The sequence below is a fragment of the Lepidochelys kempii genome, chromosome 27 (genome assembly GCF_965140285.1).
Source record: "Lepidochelys kempii isolate rLepKem1 chromosome 27, rLepKem1.hap1, whole genome shotgun sequence".
Classification (NCBI taxonomy): domain Eukaryota; kingdom Metazoa; phylum Chordata; order Testudines; family Cheloniidae; genus Lepidochelys; species Lepidochelys kempii.
The window spans coordinates 18,370,654-18,390,651 of record NC_136406.1 but is presented as its reverse complement, the minus strand read 5'-3'; the positions used below and the strand labels follow the sequence as shown (position 1 = coordinate 18,390,651).

Below are 19,998 nucleotides of genomic sequence, written 5' to 3'. Positions count from 1 at the left end.
AGATTTTGCTCCCTGCTGGATTTAATTATGCATAAGAAGTAACAATATCCGCATCCCACTTCCTGACCCTGTAAACTGCAACCCACGTTTGTTATTCATTACATTCTAGCCAGCTCAGAAATATTTCTTCCCGCCTGCATCAGGCCAAAGCCACTGGCTGGAGCGATGAAGATGGGACAGTGCTCTTTCTTTAAATAAGGAATGCTTTAGATGAGTGTGGAATCAACCAAACATGCGCACATACAGAGGACTGCGATTAATTGTTTTCCATGATCGCTGAAAGTAGGATAAGAAGCAATGGGCTTAACCTACGGTAAGGGAGATTTAGGTTAGGGATTAGGAAAAACATTCTAACTCTAAGGATAGTTAAGCTCTGGGTCAGGCTTTCAAAGGAGGTTGTGGAATCCCCAGTACGGGAGATTTTTAAGAACAGCTTGGACAAACACCTGTCAGGAATAGTCTAGGTTTACTTGGTCTTGCCTCAGGGCAGGGGACTGGACTTGATGACTTTTCGAAGTCCCTTCCAGTCCCTTCACTTCCACAGTTCTGTGATTCTATACCTTTCCGCAATGGTTCATGCAGTAACATGGTCCCCACGCCCATCACTCACTCCTCTTTCTCCCTTCCCCCCCACATCTGCGCACACGCTCCTATGGGGGGCTACTGCATCTCCTCTGCAAATTCACTCTCTGGCAGTCTAGCAGTTTGGACCAAACAGGCTGCTTGTTTCTCCCTGCCCCTCCTTCAGCATGGAAAGAAGCCAAGTCCACCAAAGGAAATTGCCACAACCCACCATGCCACTGCTGCAGAAACCTGGAGCAAAGTGGCAGACACTTGAGCTGTTGCAGGATGAGTGGGGTGCAGAAAATGTAGGCACGTGTGTGCACTGCAGCTGGGAGCTGGGAAGCATTGTCCTTCCTGCTGATGTGTAATGTGCTAGCACCTGTCCAGAGAAGTGGTGGCACATTGAAAATTAAACGGGACAAGACACTAGGGAGCACTGGGTCCCCGAGGGATGGACTGCGTGTGACCTAGTTGGGCTTTGCCAGCCCTAATTAAAACATTAGACTAGAAAACCTGCCTTATAGTGATAGATTCAAAGGAGCTACTTAGCTTAACAAAGAGAATGTTAAGGGATGACTTGATTATAGTCCATAAGGACCTTACTGGTAAACAAAGATTTGTTAACGGGCTCTTCAATCTAGCAGGCAAAGATCTAACGTGATCCAATGGCTGGAAACTAAAGCTACACAAATTCAGACTGGAAATAAGGTGTGTGTTGTTGACAATGAGGGTGGGCGTCACAAGGGAACTCTCTGGCTTGTAGCTGCCTACTGGCTCTGCCTGGTGGCTTTCCATGCTGTTGATGTCAGTAAGGGCCTGTTGGTTTGTATCTGATTTTGGTCCTTATCTGTAGGGATTCTGGATAAAGAGCATTTCCTAAAGATCTAAGATAAAATGCACTACCGGCAGACTGACTGTGTGACTTTAAAGTACACAGTGCTTTGCTGAGCTGTCACTCACTAGGCAAACATTTACCTGGCTACATTGGGCCTTTCTCCAGACAGCTGCAACCCAGAACTCTGTGTGACCTGCACTGTTCTCTGTTCTAAATAGATATTGAAAAATAAAAAGGAGGGTGTTGGGGAAGCAGTGGTTATGTCTCCTTCACAAGAAATATCTCCTCCTCCCAGCTTCATGAGCAGTCTCTTTGCGAGAGGGCACCGGGGAACATCCCTCATGGTTGTATGTTGTCTGAACCCATGCTGTCAAATGTCACATAGCATGCAGCCGGCTGTGTAATGGTGCTGCGGGTGTTAGTGAACTGTGTGGTTACACTTAGCTGGTTCCCAGGAGACAACCTGAAATTTCTAATGTTACAAGGGGGCATCTTGCTGATACTGCTAGTTAGGAAGGGGTTTTAATCTTCCAAATTAAAAAAAACAAACAAAACTCCCTACCACTGAAAGCTTTGACCTCTGAGCTGTGAGTCCAATGGTCCTGTGTGATACAGTCTGTACTGACCTCTGGTCAGAGACCTTGGATAAAATTTTCAAGAGCCCCTAAGTGACTTAGAAGCTGAACTCTCATTGAAAGTGAGTGGTATTTAGACTTTTAATTGTCTAAGTAACTTGAAAATGGAATTTAGCCTCCTAAATCACTAAGGGGCTCTTGAAAATATTAGTCCTTGCTTTCTTCTGCATTGGTACAGGACTAAGGAGCGAAGATGGCTCAATAAGTATAATAATATTTCCCTACAGACATCCTTCAGCAGCCAGTGTAGCCGTTTCTATGGTAACCATCTTAAATTGTTTGTCCTACAGGACAAACTAGCGTATCATGAAATGTACCTCATGAGACTGTCAGTACAGTATGGCACAATGAACAACATGGCGATGTCACTCACAACACACTGTTAGCACCCATGTGAACCTGAGAGCGTGGTTTGCATAATGCAAAGCCAGACCTTAGGGTCTAGGTGTTGAAAAGCAGAATATGAATGTGTTACCCTTTGGGTTATAACACAAAATAATTAGACACCCACTCACCATGTCACCTCTCCCCTGAAGGGCTCAGTATGAACCTAACTAAATATTCGGACAGCAGCTAGTGCAAACAAAGGGTATGGAGGGGTATTTGGGACAGAGTTCGGCAAACTCCAGAGAACAGTTGTACCCATTGTTATTCTGCTTCACCTAGAGCCAGGTAAGTAGGTCAGGCAGTGTGTGCACATGTGTGTCTCAGTTGCCATTAGTTTCTCCGCTGGCACAAATGCCATCTCTCCAGGCCCAGGAGGAGTTTTGACTTGACTGTTTCTTTCTCTCTCTCAGTAGCTTTTCACAGCCCTCCTGCTAAAGTTAAGAAGGAGCCACAGAGTCCCTGTTCTGACCCAGCACTGTCCTGCAGCCATAAGCAGCCATTTCGGTACCGCAATGGCGAGCAATGCCTTTACGCCAGGTAATGCTGCTTGCATGCAGGAGGGAGGGAAGGGTAACTAAAGGTGAGGGAGTGCTATTGCAACGTGTCCTGTTCAGTCCCTGGGTCTCTCCTGACATGCTAGTGCAAACTGATTGATGGGTTACTTCCCGTTTAACACTGCACCCCCGGCAGCCTCCTCATGTGCTAGTTTATTGTACAGTATTACACCCAAGAAAATCAGTGCCAGGCAGGAGCGGATTTACCATGAAACAAACCATACAGTAGCCCAGGGCCCCCAACAACAGGGGGGCCGCCAAAATGCAGGACAAATACCTGACAGCGAGTCCCCAGGTCCTGGCTGGTGGCGCAGCAGGGCTCAGGCAGGCAGGCTGCCTGCATGCAGTGGCTGGTGGCCCCACACCACTTCTGGAAGTGGCCAGCTGCTGGCAAGTCTCTGCGTGCCCCTGGTGGGGGGAGGCAGCTCCACACGCTGCCCCACTAACTCTGAATCTGCCACTGGTGCCAGCCAGTTTACTTGTTCAAATAAAACCCTCCTAATGTAGCAGTGCTCTGCTGTACCCCTGTCCTCAATCCCTGCACAGTCCCCTTGCATCTCCTTGTTGATGTCTTGGCTGCCCCTAACGCTTAGAACAATTTCCCTCTTCTTGTCTGCCAAGCACTTTCCCTCTCCTCCTTCATCCCTCCCTTCCCCAGATCCTCCCTGTACTGACCTTCCCACCACTCCTCTGCACCTCTTTGTATTTGCACTGTAAGTGCTTCACCACCCAGGCCTTGTCCTCCCATTCATAAGAACATAAGAACAGCCACTCTGGGTCAGGACAAAGGTCCATCTAGCCCAGTATCCTGTCTTCTGACAGTGGCCAATGCCAGGTGCCCCAGAGGGAATGAACAGAACAGGTAATCATCAAGTGATCCATCCCCTGTCACCCATTCCCAGCTTCTGGCAAACAGAGGCTAGGGACACCATCCCTTGCCCATCCTGGCTAACAGCTCCATGAACTTATCTAGTTCTTTTTTGAATCCTGTTACAGCCTTGGCCTTCACAACATCCTCTGGCAAGGAGTTCCACAGGTTGACTGTGCGTTGTGTGAAGAAATACTTCCTTTTGTTTCTTTTAAACCTGCTGCCTATTAATTTCATTGGGTGACTCCTCTGTAAAGTGCCATTAGTTTGATCAAGGAGAGCGATCAGTAATAAGAAAGAGGGAACTTTACTCAGAGCGCTGCATTGCCAGGTGACAGCCTGTGGCACGTTCTCCCCAGGTGAATGGAATGGGTCGCTGTCAGGAGATTGTAATATTCCAATATCTGTTTGACTGTCCCAGTGCCTATGACCAAACCAGACAAGTTGGACTCAAGTCCCCAAACCCAGGAACCCCGATACAGTCACCGCTTCAACATTTCCCTAGGCAGGACAGGAGCTTCCTGAGCCCTCGGGGGCCGTCCCAACCCACATCCAGCCGTGGATTCCTCATGGAACACAGGTGAGTGTCCACAGCAGTAGCAAGGTGGTAGACAGCCTCCAACGAAAGGGGCTCCCCTCCCCAAAGCTCCCTTGACGTTCTCCCCCCTTCCCCCATATCTCAATCAAAGTTGTCTCTTTCCAGCAATCATAGACCTTCCCTCTTGTTACCAGCCTGGGTCCCAAGCTGCTGCCCTGTGCCTATGTGGGGGAAGTCTATTGTCTGAAGCCCATTCAGCTCTATAGCCGTAGCTTCTATATGACCTACGGCTATGCAACAGCCCCCGGGAATACCTTGCTAGAACTGTGCACGTGTGTCTCTTTTGATTAAGCTACAACCCTCTAAAATCCCTGTTCCTCCTACCACTGCATACGGGTCTCAAATAGTTTGTGATTAGGGAAAGCAGTCACCACAACAGCTATTTCCCCCCATTTAGCTCCATCTACCAGCCACCTACGGAGATGTGCCGTTCCTTCCCCTCCTCTCAGGCCATGGGCCGAGACGCTCCAGTTGCCTACCAGCGCCAGATGTCCGAGCCCTGCCTACATTACCATCCGCAGGACTTTAAACAGGAGTACCACGACCCAATGTATGAGCAGGCAAGCCAGCTGGGGAGCAGCAGTGACCACTCGTACCCAGCGGGAGTGGTGATCAAGCAGGAGCAGACAGACTATGCCTATGACTCAGGTAGGGCAGGAGAATTATCCTGACTAAAGCAATACATGCAGGCCAGATGCTGCTGGGTGTGCTGGCTCCTGGGGAACCTTCTCGCTGGCATTGTCACGGGCTATGGGGCAACAGCACATAGGTGCTTTGGCTAACAGCCTCCCTCCCCCTGCAAAACCTCCCCTCCCTATTTCCACACCCTGAGGGAGGTTTTCTGAGAGCAGGGAAAGAGCTGTGAGAATGATTCAAGGTTGGAAAACATGACTTAAACTGAGTGAGAGGCTTCAGAAGCCCAGTTGGTTTAGTTTATCCAAGAGAAGGTGAAGAGGTGACCTGATCCCTGTCTATACGTACCTGCCTAGGGAAGACATTTCTGACAGGAAATGGCTCTTTACTCTAGCAGAAAAAGGCAGAACAAGACCCACTAATTGGAAGCTGACATGAATAAATTCCACCTGGGAAAAAGGCACCCATTTTTATTAGGGTGGGTGATTAACCATTGGAACAATTTACCTAGGGCCATTGTGGATTCTTCATCCATGAAGTCTTTAAATCAACACTGGGTCTCTTTCTAAAAGACAAGCTCCAGCTCAACCAGCATTTAGAGGTTTGATGCAGAAATTACTGGATGAGGTTCTCGGGCCTGTGCTATGCAATAGGTCAGACTAGATCAGGGGTTCTCAGACTGTGGGTTGCAACCCCATTTTAGACTTGCTGACGCCTGGGACTAAAGCCAAAGCCCGAGCCCCACCACCAGGGACCAAAGCCCAAGGCCTAGGCAGCAGGGCTGAGGTTACAGGCCCCCGGCCTCGGGCTGAAGCCTTTGGGCTTCGGCTTTGCGCCCCCCCTACCCCACCAGGGGTGGTGGGGCTCGGGCTTTGGGCTCCCCCGGCCTGGGGCAGCAGAGTTTGGGTGGGGCTTAGGCTTCAGTCCCCTCTGCTGAGGTCATGTAGTAATTTTTGTTGCCAGAAGGGAGTCACAGAGCAATGAAGTTCGAGAACCCCTGCACTAGATGATCAGAATGACCCATTCTGGCCTTGAACTCTGTGAATCGATGAATCAGACTTTCCAGGCTGCAGAAGGAGAATCCCTCAGCTGCAGCTGCCCAGTAGGAATTTATGTTGTTAGTGTATTATTTCTATTTTAATATTGCCTAGGGGTTCTGGTCAAAGAGCAGGACCGTATTGTGCTGGGTGCTACGTACACACATTGGATGTCCCCAAAGGGAAAGGGGACAGAGCATCTCAGAGGGTCTGCGGGAGATTACAGGTCACTAGGCTACTCCCCAAGTCTGTCCTCTACCTTCCCCTAAAGCCTACGATTACATCTCAAAAAGAGGTGTGGCCTCCCTCCCCCCTGTGCCTGAGCACTAATTACAGGAATACTGCCCTGCCAGAGATACTTGTGGCCCCCAGAGCTGGGAAATTAATGAAGGCTAATGCACAGTAATGCATGTTCTTTACTAGCCTGTTATTGACAATCTTAAGTGGTGAAGCAGCCAGAGATGGAGGCCAAGAAGCGTAATCTCTCTGCCTGGCCCTAGTTGGCCTATTACAGAGGACATTCCACGGGCTCTCTGGAGCAAATTCCTTTCTCCCTGAATGATAAAGTGGAGGATTTTTGGAAAGCAGTGACTTTTGAGATGATGATGAGTCTATAATTGCTTAGAAAATGGACTGCTGCCCTGCCAGTTTCCAGTGAAACCTCAGAACTGCTTGGCAGTATTGGTAGGGATGCCATGTCCCGCCTGCTCAGCATCCCAGTGGGTTCTGTGCTGCCCACAACCCTGCAGGGGTGGGACGATCCTGCACTATTGCGATCAATGGCAAAGCTCCATCAGCAATGCAGGACTGGGCCCTTATTGAGCCCAGTTTGTAAAGAGTCATGGAAGTGCCTTGGAAAAAAGCTCAAGTCCTATATTCAGTCTTTGATTCATGCCCCACAATCTGCCTGCTAACAATAACAATAAATAATAACTTACGCTTCCTTAAAAAGATCAGAGAATGTTTCCTGGTAGGAATTCTGACTCCTGCAATCTGCAGAAATGCTCTGGCAGCTGGCCAGGCTGCAATGACCTCCTCTTGAGGGATCTGAGAACACTGAGCAGGACTCTTGCTTTCTGGATGTATTTTTAGTCATGTTCTGGTTGGATTCCAAGGGTAAGTCCTCAAAAGAACAGGTTTCAGAGTAACAGCCGTGTTAGTCTGTATTTGCAAAAAGAAAAGGAGTACTTGTGGCACCTTAGAGACTAACCAATTTATTTGAGCATGAGCTTTCGTGAGCTACAGCTACTTCATCCGATGAAGTGAGCTGTAGCTCACGAAAGCTCATGCTCAAATAAATTGGTTAGTCTCTAAGGTGCCACAAGTACTCCTTTTCTTTCCTCAAAAGAAGGAGCCCTTTTCTCTGGATCCAGACCTGTGTATGGGCAGGGTAGGTCACATCTGGTTTCTCTGCTTCCTTGAAGAGTCCTGGGGGTGCCTTGTTGTCTTCTGACCCCTCCCCCAGCAATGCACAATCACTAATCCAGAGTCCCCAGTGAATGAATGAGTGACAAAAAACAGAGGGGAATGGAACTCTGTGTGTGTTCCTCATACCACAACATATGAACTGCCACTCCTGATCAGACCAGGGGTTCATCTAACCAGGCTTCTCTCTGCAACAGTGCCCAGCACCAGATGCTTTGACAAGCGATGTAAAACACCCTACAATGGACAGTTATGGAATAATCTTCCCCTATCCCCAGGCACTTAGAGGTTGGCTCATGCTCTGAAGAAAAAGTGTTTAACACCCCTATAAATTTGTATTTTTTAATGTAACTCTGGATAGCCTCATGATTTACATAAATGTCAAATCCCACTCAGCTCTTGGCCTCAAAATATCATGTGGCAGTGAGTTCCAGATGCTAAGTATGCATTGTGTTTAAAAAAACCCAAGAAGGATAGCATCTCAGGAGCTTCATTTGCCCCCTTGTTCTTGTGACAAGGCAGGTGAGATAATATCTTTTATTGGACCAGCTTCTGTTGGTGAGTGAGGCAAGCTTTCGAGCTACACAGAGCTCATCCTCAGGTCTGGGAAAGGTACTTGGTGTGTCACTCACTTGTTTTGGTGTCATGAGATGAGTCAGAAATGAAACACTTGTTAGTGAAGACCACTAGGGGCTTCAGTGTGGCTCTTGGTTTTGCATGGAAAGTGCTCAGATACTGTGCTGATGGGAGGCTGCTGTTACTCCCTATATAAGAGGTGTGTCGGGTGGGATCGAGCTTAGTGCATGAGCTAAAAGCCAACTGGTTGTTAGCTAAGGTCTGTAGAGCAGACTCATTTTATCTCGCTCTCTCTCTAAGTGGTCTTGGTGCCACTAGATGGGCCAGAACACCACACCCAGAAGGTGTGTGGGTTACACTAGCTCTTAGAAAAGGAGTACTTGTGGCACCTTAGAGACTAACCAATTTATTTGAGCATGAGCTTTCGTGAGCTACAGCTCACTTCAAACATCTGATGAAGTGAGCTGTAGCTCACGAAAGCTCATGCTCAAATAAATTGGTTAGTCTCTAAGGTGCCACAAGTACTCCTTTTCTTTTTGCGAATACAGACTAACACGGCTGTTCCTCTGAAACCTGTCACTAGCTCTTAGGAAGAGCTTTGGCCACCTAGGAGGCAGCAGTGGCCAGAGGGAATAGCAAGTGGGTTCTGCAGAAAGCGGTTTTCTTACCCGAGCCAGTGTGTGCCAGGGACGCTGGAACAGTTTGTATAGTTGAGGTGCTGAGAGCCATTGAACCAAACTGGAAAGGCTGTATATAATGGAAACCCCTTCAAGGGAGGCAAAGAGTCCTGTGGCACCTTATAGACTAACAGACATATTGGAGCAGAAGCTTTCGTGGTGTTCCAATACGTCGGTTAGTCTATAAGGTGCCACAGGACTCTTTGCCGCTTTTACAGATCCAGACTAACACAGCTACCCCTCTGATACTTGACACTTCAAGGGAGCAGCTGCATCCCTAGTTCCAGCACCTATGGTGTGCACGCTGCAAGCTCCCCTGCATTCTGTTTAGCTCTCTGCAGACTTTGCTGTGTTCAGCCTTGCAGAAGTTGCACAGAAATCCCTTTGTCAAGAGCTGCAGGAGGGAGTCCAGTGGCTTGGAACTAGGACAGAGAATGCACTGCGGTCTCTGCAGCGCCAGTGACCTTCAAATGCTAGGGGAGCTGGAGCACTCCTCCCCAGTGCCAGGGATTGCATTACATAACCTTGAACCGTGCTCCCGCCCTGCAGCTTGGCACACATTGCTCCTCTCCCTCTGAATGGAGTCAGAGGAATTTCATTCACAAAATGGAGGGCTGGGGAAGGAGCTGAGCTCCCAGTTGGGCTGGCGGTGGTGTCAGCTTTCACCACATGCTTTCTTTTCATAGGCAGCTGACATCAGCCGGTGGCTGGTAACATGAGCTGGTGTGTTGCTGTCTGACTGCTGCCTGGAGCGAGTCAGGGACAATGAGAAACGACTCCCTCGTTTGGAGGTTAAATCGCAGGATAAACCAGCTTTGTTCTGAGAAGCAAATCTTTTCTTTTTACATCTGTGCCACTAACACCAAACTGGAGAACGGGAGCCACTCCCAGCACAGCTGGGCCTGTCTGCTGCGCTAAGCAGAAATTTCTAATCAGCTGGACTTACTATCTTCCTCTTGGCTCTGTCACCCCCACAGCAAGCATCCTGGGGGAAGTCAGGGGTGAAGACCCAGTATCTCAGAGGATGCCAGAGCTGATCACAGCACTACAGAAATGTTTATTAATAATCTCCAAAGGGGGCTGCCTGGGAACCCAACCAGTCAGGGACTAAAGTTAGTTTCTCTCAGTGAAAAGCTTATTTTCCAGCAGACTCCTGCCTGAGGTGTGGGCACATGCTGCCGTGATCCATACTAGATTAATCCCCCTTTGAAGAGAGAAGGCTGCTCCTGTTCTCCTGGTGTTTTAATGGCCACTTTGGACTGGTTTTTATGAGCAAAAATAAATTCAATCACATTTCCCACTGGGGTTCTGAATGTATCTCTGTGTCCGCCATAGAGACATACCCCTCACTGAGTGCCTCCACCCTGACATGGGTAAAAATGACCCTGCTTCCAGCAGAATGGCTTTCGTGAAACTAGTTTATGTCTGTAATAATGTACAGTGCAGACTGCAGTCAATTCAGTGTACCCCTGCCTTTAGCATCAGCAGAAGAGCGCTGAAGGCAACTGCATTATACAAAAAGGCATGAGAAACGTGAGAAAACTCTTCCAAAGTGTCCAGTTAGTTCCCTCATTCCAGGCGGGGCTGGAAAATTAATGTATAAACTACAGTAACCAGTCATACTGTATGTGCAGTATGGAACCTTTAAAACTGCTGCCCTCTTTCACACCCACCTTGTTTTTACCCTTTCACTTTTTCTAATGCTCATGAGAACTAAGACCCCAAGTGCTTGCAACAATATACCTGAAACAGACTGTCCATAGGAGCACTATGCAGCAGGGGCCCTGCAGTCCATAGCTGCACTGTAGCAAAATAAGAACATAGGAATGGTCAGACCAAAGGTCCATCTAGCCCAGTGTCCTGTCTTCTGACAGTGGCCAATGCCAGGTGCCCCAGAGGGAATGAACAGAACAGGTAATCATCAAGTGATCCATCCCCGTCGCCCATTCCCAGCTTCTGGCAAACAGAGGCTATGGACACCATCCCTTGCCCATCCTGACTAATAACATCCTCTTCACCTGTAACAATCAGAGTGCAGTCCAGTGTCACGCATAGCTGCCGACTCCGTGGGTGCTCCGGGGCTGGGAGCACCCACAGGGAAAAATTGGTGGGTGCTCTGCACCCACCAGCAGCCAAGCTCCCCACCCCAGCTCACCTTGCCTCCGCCTCCTCCTCTAAGCGTGCCGCGTCCCCACTTCTCAACCCAGCACTTGCTGCCGCAAAACAGCTGTTTCGCAGCGTAACAAGCTGTGGGAGGGAGGGGGGAGGAGCGGGAATGCGGCGCGCTCAGGGGAGGAGGCCGGCAAGAAGCGGGGCCGGGGCGGGGATTTGGGGAAGCAGTCCAATAGGGGCAGGGAGGGGGAAGAGTTGGAGCGGGGACTTTGGGGAAGGGGTTAGAATGGGGGCGGGGCAGGGCAGGGATGGAGTCGGGGCAGGGGGGAGTTGAGCACCCACTGGCACCAGGAGAAGTTGGCGCCTATGGTGTCACGTCACCCTAAACCCTAAATGAAGGAGAAATAGCAAACAAATTTAACCTGTGTTAATATTTCCGCTCTCTCTTTGTCATGGTGGATAAAAACAGTGCTTTGGGTGGTGTCACAATTGCACATTAATTTAATCCATGGCTATTGAAAATGTGGTGAGAGGACAAGCCCTAGAACCGGTCTGAGCTGGAGCAAAGATGGGATCTAGAGTCTCAGTTTTCTCTTAGGAGGGCACAAGGCTAGTGGTTGGCCCGGCTGTTTCAGGGCCTGAGGCTGTGATCCCGTATGATGAGCAGGCCGGCTCTGATACTTGTTGTGCTTGGCAGTGATCTGTGTGTGTTGATCATTCTGTAGATGTTCCTGGCTGTCCTTCCATGTACATGAACGCTGAGGGGTATCAAAGCCATTCAAATACCGAAGGGACATTAGGTAAGAAACCTCCATGGCTCTGTCTCCTCTTCATCTGCTCCTGCAATGGACCTCACTCCAGTGCTGCAGCTTGTCTGTGTTCTCTGATTGCATCTGCTGCTGTCTCTTCCAGGCTATGGCTACAACAAGCAGATGAGGCCATTTGCTGATGATGTCTGTGTCGTCCCAGAGAAGTTTGAAGGTCAGAGAGAAACCTGTGTGTCTTCCAAATCTTGGGGTAGAATGAGGTTACCCCAAGCCCTATGTAGCCATGTGAGTGGGCATAGTCACTGCCAGCTCTGCTCACTCTATTTGTGACCCTATTCATTCGGAGATGCCGCACCTGGATGTATGAGTCATGGCTGATGTTGTGCTTCCTGGGAGTTTGTTTTCTGAGTTTTCATAGAAGCAGACAGACATTTCAGCAGCTGAGCCCCGATCACTGCAGTTGGTGGTGAATTTCTCCTCCTCTTCACTCCTGTGCAAACTGAAATGTTGTAGGCAAACACTTGAGAGATGCTGATTTCTGCACAGTAGTTGAACCCAGGATCACCCAGCCAGTAGCCCCATTTCCCAGCTTTGTTATTGGTGTTGGGGCCCAGTCCCTCTTGATTACTGTCCCAGCTCTCCACAGGCACCCCCAAACCTTCTCGCCAAGATCACTGCCCTTTCCTAGTGCCAGCTGAGCACGGCACCCCAGGGCCTCTTTACCAACCTGGCTTCCGTTTACAGTAGTCTCCATACACCCCTAGAGTCGCTGTGTGGTTGTCAGTGTCACTCTGAAGGCAGTGCGTCTAACATGGGCTCACTCACAGTAATGGAGCTTGGTCCTGATGTGCAGCCTGCCACCCATACAGGTCAGAGTGTGTGGGATTGCCCTGGGATGAGACACAAGCTGAAATCATTCCGATGTGCTTTGCTGCTGCAGGAGTCAAGCCTGAACATGTAAATGCCTCGTGCCAGAAGCCAGGCCCGGCATCTGCCCAGAATCTTGGCACCTGTATTTCTCAGCCTCTCTCCTCGTCCCCTTTGGGATTCGCCCACCCCCATTGGGACCCAAGGGCCAGCCCTGCCTTTTGTGAACATTAGAGGAGGAGATTACCTAATGGGCTTTGATGCTGGGCATCAGCCAGCTGGGCTATCTGCACATTAACAGCAGTTCTGAGCCTGGGCCTGAATGAGTTGCTAGTGATTCCCCACTGCCCAGGGATGTGGGAGTCAAGGGAGGTGGGGGCCAGTCTCTGAAGGGGGCAGTGACGCTGGGGGGAAAGCACATTTGGTCTAAAGCTCTATTTCTGCAGAGTTCTCTCAGAAATCAGAGGGCAGCCAGTTCCTTTAGCATCCATCTCTGGAGGATGGGGCTCTACTGGGAGCGGATGCCATGTCCTACTGCATTAGGGTCTTGTTGCATTTAAACTGTGAAGTGATCCCTGAACTACAGTAAAACTCTCCCAACTTCTTCCAATTAAACAAAGAGCAAGCAACTCTTTCGGCTGGCTTGTCACACGATTCCTGCTGCACTCTGGGCTCTGGCTTTCTGACCAGACTCTCCTCTTGGGTAAACAGCAGGTGAGAGGAGGTTAGTCCTCAGGCATCCCTGTAGTAACCTCTGTAGGTGGCCTGGAGCCTGCTTTGTCTTTTGTGGCTTTCCACCGAGAAGCCCTCTCTGCATCTTCCTCCCGTCAGGAGAGGCAGAACTGCTGGAGGGCAAGGGAAGGGACATAGCAAAACCCTTTGTGTTTGTTCTGCTCAGCAGGAGACATCAAGCAGGAAGTGAGCGGGTACCGGGAAGGACCCCCATACCAGCGCCGAGGGTCTCTTCAGCTCTGGCAGTTCCTGGTGGCTTTGCTGGATGATCCCACCAATTCCCACTTCATCTCCTGGACCGGCAGAGGGATGGAGTTCAAACTCATTGAGCCTGAGGAGGTGAAAACTCTTCGGCTTCTACCCATGGAGCAAGAGGGGCCCCTGGGCTGACTTACTGATTCTGCAGATTCCTAAGGGCCAGGGCCTTTGCCACATGTAAGGCCTCCTGCCTGCCAGTTGCCCTAAGGGTCACCACTGAGGCTGGGGTTTTAGAGGAGGAGGCCACAGCAGCTGAGTGCCAAAAATCCCAGCTCTATGATGGCGGCGCCCATCATCTGAGCTTCAGCAGGTGAACAGTCTGGGTCAGTGGGTTCCAGATACAGGAGATGGCAGTTTCCCCTCCAATAGCTCCCTCATTAGGATCTCAGAGTTGCTAAAGGGAATTGCAGTTGGTGGGTTTCTCAGCTGGTCTCCTTCTTCCAAGGGGTTTTACTCTTGGGCTGTCCCATGTTGGTTCTGTGCCACCTATCTCATGGTCAGTGCCCGATGCTGTCTCTGAGATCCGGGGCAGGAGTGTATCTCATTGATCACAGCATTTTAAATAAAAATCTGGGAGAAACCGTGTCCTAATCTGGGGATGGATGGATTCGAACTGCAATTAACAGATATCATTTCTAGTGCCACCATGTTCCAAACAGAGCAATAAACTCTGATAATAGCTGGGAAATGTGTCTGGAACATCCATTAATGTCAGGATCCGATTTATGGCTGTGTTTAGCAGCTGCTCCAGCTAATCCCCCGGCTCTTACGAACATGTGCAGCGCAGATGGGCTGAGTCACTTTGCTGGGTCACTTCACTATTAACATTCGTTTACAAGTGTTTTCTCAGCCTCTTTTTTGTATAATAGTGCTCATCGTTCAAGGGTGAAGGTGGTTTCAGGTGAAGTGGTCCTTTCCCAGTGCTGACCTGGCTGTGGGCATGTCCCGCCAATATAGAGGCACTGGCTAAAAGTGCCAAGCACTTTGCATGTAGTCTGTAGTAACATATGACCTTTTCATCAGCTACTCAGCACCCAGGATTACCAGTATTCTCAAACCCCTTACTTTCCGTCAGAATGTTGGGGGATCGAGGAAGGTCGTTTGTGGGCCGGTGACAATGTTTGCCTATTGATGGACTTTTCCATCAATACAATTGCCACAGGGACATTTGCACGCACACATTCTCTCAGTGATGAAAGGAAGCTTCTGTTTATCAGCCTTGCCCTCCTTGTTCACTGCAGTGAAATGTGAACGATGCTGTATTTATTAGTTGTATTCCATTGTTTGCCTACTTTAAATTATTATTTATATTACCTTTTGAGCAGCATCCTTCTCTCAGAAAGGAATCACACGGAACATCCCCCAGACAGATAAACACAGGCATTTGTCATGCGCTCCTTTCCTCAGAGCTTACAGACATTAATGCACCCTGGTGTTTTGTCCTGCAGGTGGCCCGGCTGTGGGGTATCCAAAAGAACCGGCCAGCCATGAACTACGACAAGCTGAGCCGGTCCCTTCGCTATTATTATGAGAAGGGCATCATGCAGAAGGTCAGTTTGTGATGGGATCCAAGTTCTATGCTCGTCCTGACACTTGTCTTGCTTGTGATTGGAGGTTTGGCTGGCTCATGGCAAGTTCTGAACCCCCTGACTTCCTGAGGTTCCCTCTTTCCCTGCAACTCTCTCCCTGGCCCACCATTCGCAGAGCAGGAAGCAAAGAAACAAGACCCCTGAGGAAAGGTTGAAGGAGCTGAATCCAGGCATCCTAGGGGAAAGCCGATCAGGGGGCGGGGTCATGCTTTCTCCATGTTCGCCTGCGTTGGGGAGCAAGGGGGGGATCCTCTCTACAACAGTCAGGGTGCCTGTCATGGGATTAGTTGCCAAGGGAGTCTCTTGTTGTTATTAGTGCTAGTTAGAGTTATAAAAAGGCTAAAGGTAGCACCTATCCATGTGCTCTGGGCACCCTTAACATAGCCTATAAATACAGCGTTCAGTCCAGCAATTGAAGATAACCCACGACAAATCCTGGTCCTCATCGAATGGTTCTCCAACCCGACAGTTAAAAGTCTCTTTCCCACCCTCCCCATTTCCAGCCCCCTAAGAGAAAAGCTGTACCTTGCAACATGGCCCGCCTGCTTATCAGGTTGAGATGTCACCATCCCTGGAGCTATTTCAGATGGGACTAGGGCAGCAGCCACAGAGGATGCTGGACGAAGTGGTGAAAACTCCCTCTCTGACATGGGGACGGTCTAGAGGAGCCCAGGGTCTTTCCTAGCTCTATGGGGTCCCTCTCATCCCCCACTGAACAACTCACATGCCCATGGCTGCTGTCATTCGCTGGGAGCAGCTAGCTGCACGCCAACTGGGTGGGACAGAGACTGTAGCATTCACCTTGTCTCCTCCCTGCAGGTTGCTGGAGAGCGCTATGTGTACAAGTTTGTGTGTGAGCCTGAAGCCCTTTTCTCCCTGGCCTTCCCTGACAATCAGCGGCCAACCCTGAAAGCAGAGTTTGACCGGCAGATCAGCGAGGAAGATACTGTTCCTCTCTCCCACCTGGACGAGAACACGGCTTACATCCAGGATCTTGGGAGCCTCCCTTCCCAGCCTTACAGCAAGGGCTACCCCTACTAATTCCACCAGTAGCCTGCTGCACAGCCGTTGTGTTTGTATCTATGGAGACGTTTGTTAGTAATCGATCTGCATAGAAGCTTTCCTGGGCCAGCTTGGGCTCCACTAGACTCTTTGAATAGCTGCCTTTGAAACAGGCAGAGGTGATGCGAGCCCATCCTTGGACAGCTCGCCAGCATCTGAGGCTTTGAAAGACATTGGCTGCACCTCATTCACCCAGGATGTGGCCCCAGACTTGGTGCAATGGAACTGGCTCTCTCACCAGTACAGAAACCTCTCCGGGCTGCCAGCAGCAGCATCCAGAGCCAGTGCTGCCTTCATTCAGTTAAATGTGTGATTGTGTCACATCCCTGCATCGATCCTGTCTCTGGCTATGACCTCCCGCCGAGCAGGGTGGGGAGGAAATGGGACCCTGTTGGGCTCTCTCCTCTGATTTTATGATTCTGTGAAAGCTGTTAATTCCCTCGCTTCCCCAGACACACACACTCCTACAAAGCTTCCCTCAGACACCCAGCCCACCTACAAGCACTGTTATTACCCCCACTACTTCTTACGTGCTGGGGACGTAAGAAGTAGTGCAGTAAGCAGGGCAGTAGGGAGCTGAAGGCTTCAGCTCACACTTATTCCATACAAACAGCTTGGCGGGAATGGGGAACATTTCTTCCCTTGGATGCATTTGCTCCTGTCTTGGTGCCTTCTTGCTCAGGATGCTTCATCTCTGGGCTGTTTAGTGTTTGAAGCCTGTTGTCATTCTGGCAACGACAGGAAGGGGACCAGCTGCCACCAGCCAATGCTGGCGTGGTTCTGGTCTGCTTGATAGGAAATGTCACCGAGGGTGAGCCATGGAGCCCCTGGACTCCACTGGCCTGGAGTGTGGCTCTGAGCCAGAGGAACCCTGCAGATAACTGGGAATTTGAGGATAGAGAGCAAAGTCTGAGATGGGGTCCGAGGAAAGGGATGCTGGTGCCCATGGGCTCCAATGCCCAAGCCAGTGGCTGGGCTGCTGATTGCTCCTGACTGAGCAGGGGCTACCTACAGCAGCCAAACTCTTCAAAACTGAAGAGCTTCCACCAAAAACATCCTCAGCAATTTTGAGAGACTCTAAGGTGCCACAAGTACTCCTTTCCATTAGCGCTGGTCAGACCTGCTGTCCCTGGGCAAGTGGGTAAACCCTGGAGGTTAGAAAACAATCTCAGCCTCTGGATGGGAGGCATTTGCTTTGCAAAAAAGCCACACTCTCCTTGTTCATCTGATTCTGGCCTTCCCAGAAGGGCACATGCGAGGGGTAAGGGAGGAGTTCATGAGACGCTGTCAGGGGTCCCAACTGGTTAATGCAGCACGGGCTGCATAACGAGAGATTGTTATGCCATCTCTCACAGCCTTCTCACTGAGAGGCCCCCTCCCCTGCCCCCACTGTGCTAAGCAGCCCCACCCAGGCACAACCACAGCAGGATCACAGGAGCAGCAGTGCCTGTGTGGTGGAGCTCAGCTCTCCTTGCGCCCTGCTGCTCCTCTGGATGACTTTCAGGCTCCTGAGGGCAGAAGGCTTTTGGCTCAGCCTCATGTGGCAGTTTGGAGGGAAAGTTTTTTATATTGCTTAAGAGGCTGATTTCCCAGGAACTTCCTCTCTATGCAGCTAGCAGGGATCCTCGCTTCGGCCCCAGGTGCAATGTCTGGAGGGGAAGCTCTCTGTGACCCACAGCGTGGTGGGCATGTTCCATTTACAAAGTGCTCAGCCTGCTCCTCTGCCCCCTTGTGAGAACCTCCCTCCTCCTCTACTGGCCCCACCCCTCCTCTGGGCCTCTGCAGCCCTCGCCCTGCTCACTCCTCTTGTGGGAAGCACACTTTCTCCATTGCCCCACGAGTGAAGGAGAGGGGGAGCTCTTCCCATCGGCATCACTTATTTTTATTATTTATGAGTGTAAAAAAATACTATAATCAATAAATTGGTCTATATCTTTGGCCGGTGCCCCTTCATTCAGCTCCCTGGCTTCTTCTACCTTCCCTTCTAAGCTTGCTCTGCTTGTGTCACGGGCATCAGCATGCAGCTTTGTATGGACTGATTCAGCCAGACGGGGGATGTGCATTTATTTTCATGTTCGGTGTAGGCCAAGGTACTGTAACTGGCCGGAACCCTGTGGACTAGTGACCTGCTCCTGTGCAATCACTTGCAAAGGGACAGTTCCCACTCAGCAGCCTCCGGTTCCTTGTCCTCCAACCCAAGTCGTGTCTGCCCTGCTGAAGCCCACTCCAGAGGGCGAGACAAGGACAGGAGCAGTGGCAGATCATGGGCTCGCAGTGCGAGCTGGACACGTGCAAGTTTTATACCAAATATTTGGGGGGATGTTTTTTCTCACTGTGTGTTTAATTTTTCTACCTGGCTAACAGCATTTGCTTTTTATGATTTGCTGTCAACTCTCAATGAAAACAATGTACATTATAAGACTGCACTAGGCACCAGCTGCCTAAGATAAAGGTGCAAATTCTCCCAATGCTATAAACCACCGTTTTGGGTCAGCCCCTGTTCAGATAAAGCCTTTACAAATTACAGTGCTGGGCATTACAAAAATCCCTTTCCTACAATCCCAACCCATGCATGATTCACCCTGCAGCCCAGCACCGGCTCCAGTCTTACTGGGCCATTGTCAGGGTGCTGAGAGTTGCTTTAGCAATATACTAGCTGCAGATGTTTCCATGGGAAATGCTATTTGAGCTGTTCAAGCCTGCCCAGGGCTGGCTGCTGCTGGAAGGAGGATGGGGGCAAATACTAGATTTATAAACTTAATATTAAGTGAGAAAATGGAGTGTTTTGTTTTGTTCCCTGCCAGGCTGTGCAGGCAAGAAACCCAGAGTGAATGACTTGCCTTCACACTGGCACCATGCTAGGCTTCCTCTGCATGTTAAACTGCTCCTGTCACAACACCGCATAAGTCCCTGTTTAAAGGGGAAGTCGGTGGTCCAGCAGAGCCTCTCCATTGCAGGAGGGCTGAGAGAGTGCACATGTCCACACTCAGGAAGAGATTGCGATACCTGGACAAACCTATGTGGCTTTTTCACTCCTCAGAGGTGGGCTCTGTGACCTCAGGCATCAGTGAGCACCTTTGGATTTGAGTGCCTGCAAAGTGCATCCCAGCAGGAGTCCTGCACTGAGGGAGCTGGGCCTCCATGCTTTGCACAACTGCCTGGGTGGCGGGAAGCAGGTGAGAGGGCAGTGGTGGGCTGGGGAGAAAAATACACCAGGAAGCAATGGGGCAAGAGAAGAAAATGTGTTTCATAGCTTGTCATTTCGGCACAGGACGACTGGAGACGCTGTCTGGGCTTGTGGGGGTCTGGTCATGCGAGGGTGACGCTGGGACTCTCCCTTTAAACTTGGACAGGCAGGGGTTTTAATGTTGTGGTAATGCCCAAAAGAGGGAAGGTGCTTGTCATGACTCCACGCTCGGCAGACTCTTTACTCCCTCCCTGAGCCTCTCTGTATTCACCATCCTCGGACCCGAATAAAAGAACCCACTGTGCTTCATCCCACCCTGTCTCCATGTTCTCTGTGTGAGGATGTTAGCAGACGGCTTCTCCCCCTGCCTTGGCTAAGAAGCCCTAGGCCTGGGGGTTTCCCCACAGAAGAAGGATTGTCCAGAGTCCCAAATCCCCCGGTCCGTTTCCATGACCACAGACCTTCTGTCCATCTTCTGCTATAGAGTGCCGGGAAGGAGGGAACCCCGGAGAGTCACAAGCCAGGTGAATTTACTTCTGAGCTGAATCTCTCCTGACCATGGGCCTCTTGACTCTCATCGCAGGCAGGTGCATAGGGTCAGAAGGGTGGAAGCTCGTGTTAAATAGGAGGGTTGA

At 50.3% G+C, this 19,998-nt stretch overlaps 1 protein-coding gene across 5 annotated transcripts in view; it reads left to right on the top strand.

Moving 5' to 3' along the window:
* Positions 1-18,114, top strand: part of ETV4 (ETS variant transcription factor 4) — a 43,912-nt gene extending 25,798 nt beyond the window's left edge. Inside the window, exons 6-13 of one of the 5 annotated variants that reach the window (XM_073325890.2) lie at positions 2,835-2,958; positions 4,265-4,423; positions 4,839-5,089; positions 11,627-11,701; positions 11,814-11,882; positions 13,437-13,606; positions 14,974-15,075; positions 15,934-18,114. In XM_073325890.2, coding sequence (XP_073181991.1) covers positions 2,835-2,958; positions 4,265-4,423; positions 4,839-5,089; positions 11,627-11,701; positions 11,814-11,882; positions 13,437-13,606; positions 14,974-15,075; positions 15,934-16,155 — 1,172 coding nt within the window. In that variant the 3' untranslated portion in view covers positions 16,156-18,114. Of the gene's footprint in view, positions 1-2,831; positions 2,959-4,264; positions 4,424-4,838; positions 5,090-11,626; positions 11,702-11,813; positions 11,883-13,433; positions 13,607-14,973; positions 15,076-15,933 lie in introns of all 5 variants that reach the window. The other 4 variants (XM_073325889.2, XM_073325891.2, XM_073325888.2 and 1 more) reach the window with 4 other exon arrangements.
* The last annotated feature ends 1,884 nt before the right edge of the window (positions 18,115-19,998 follow it).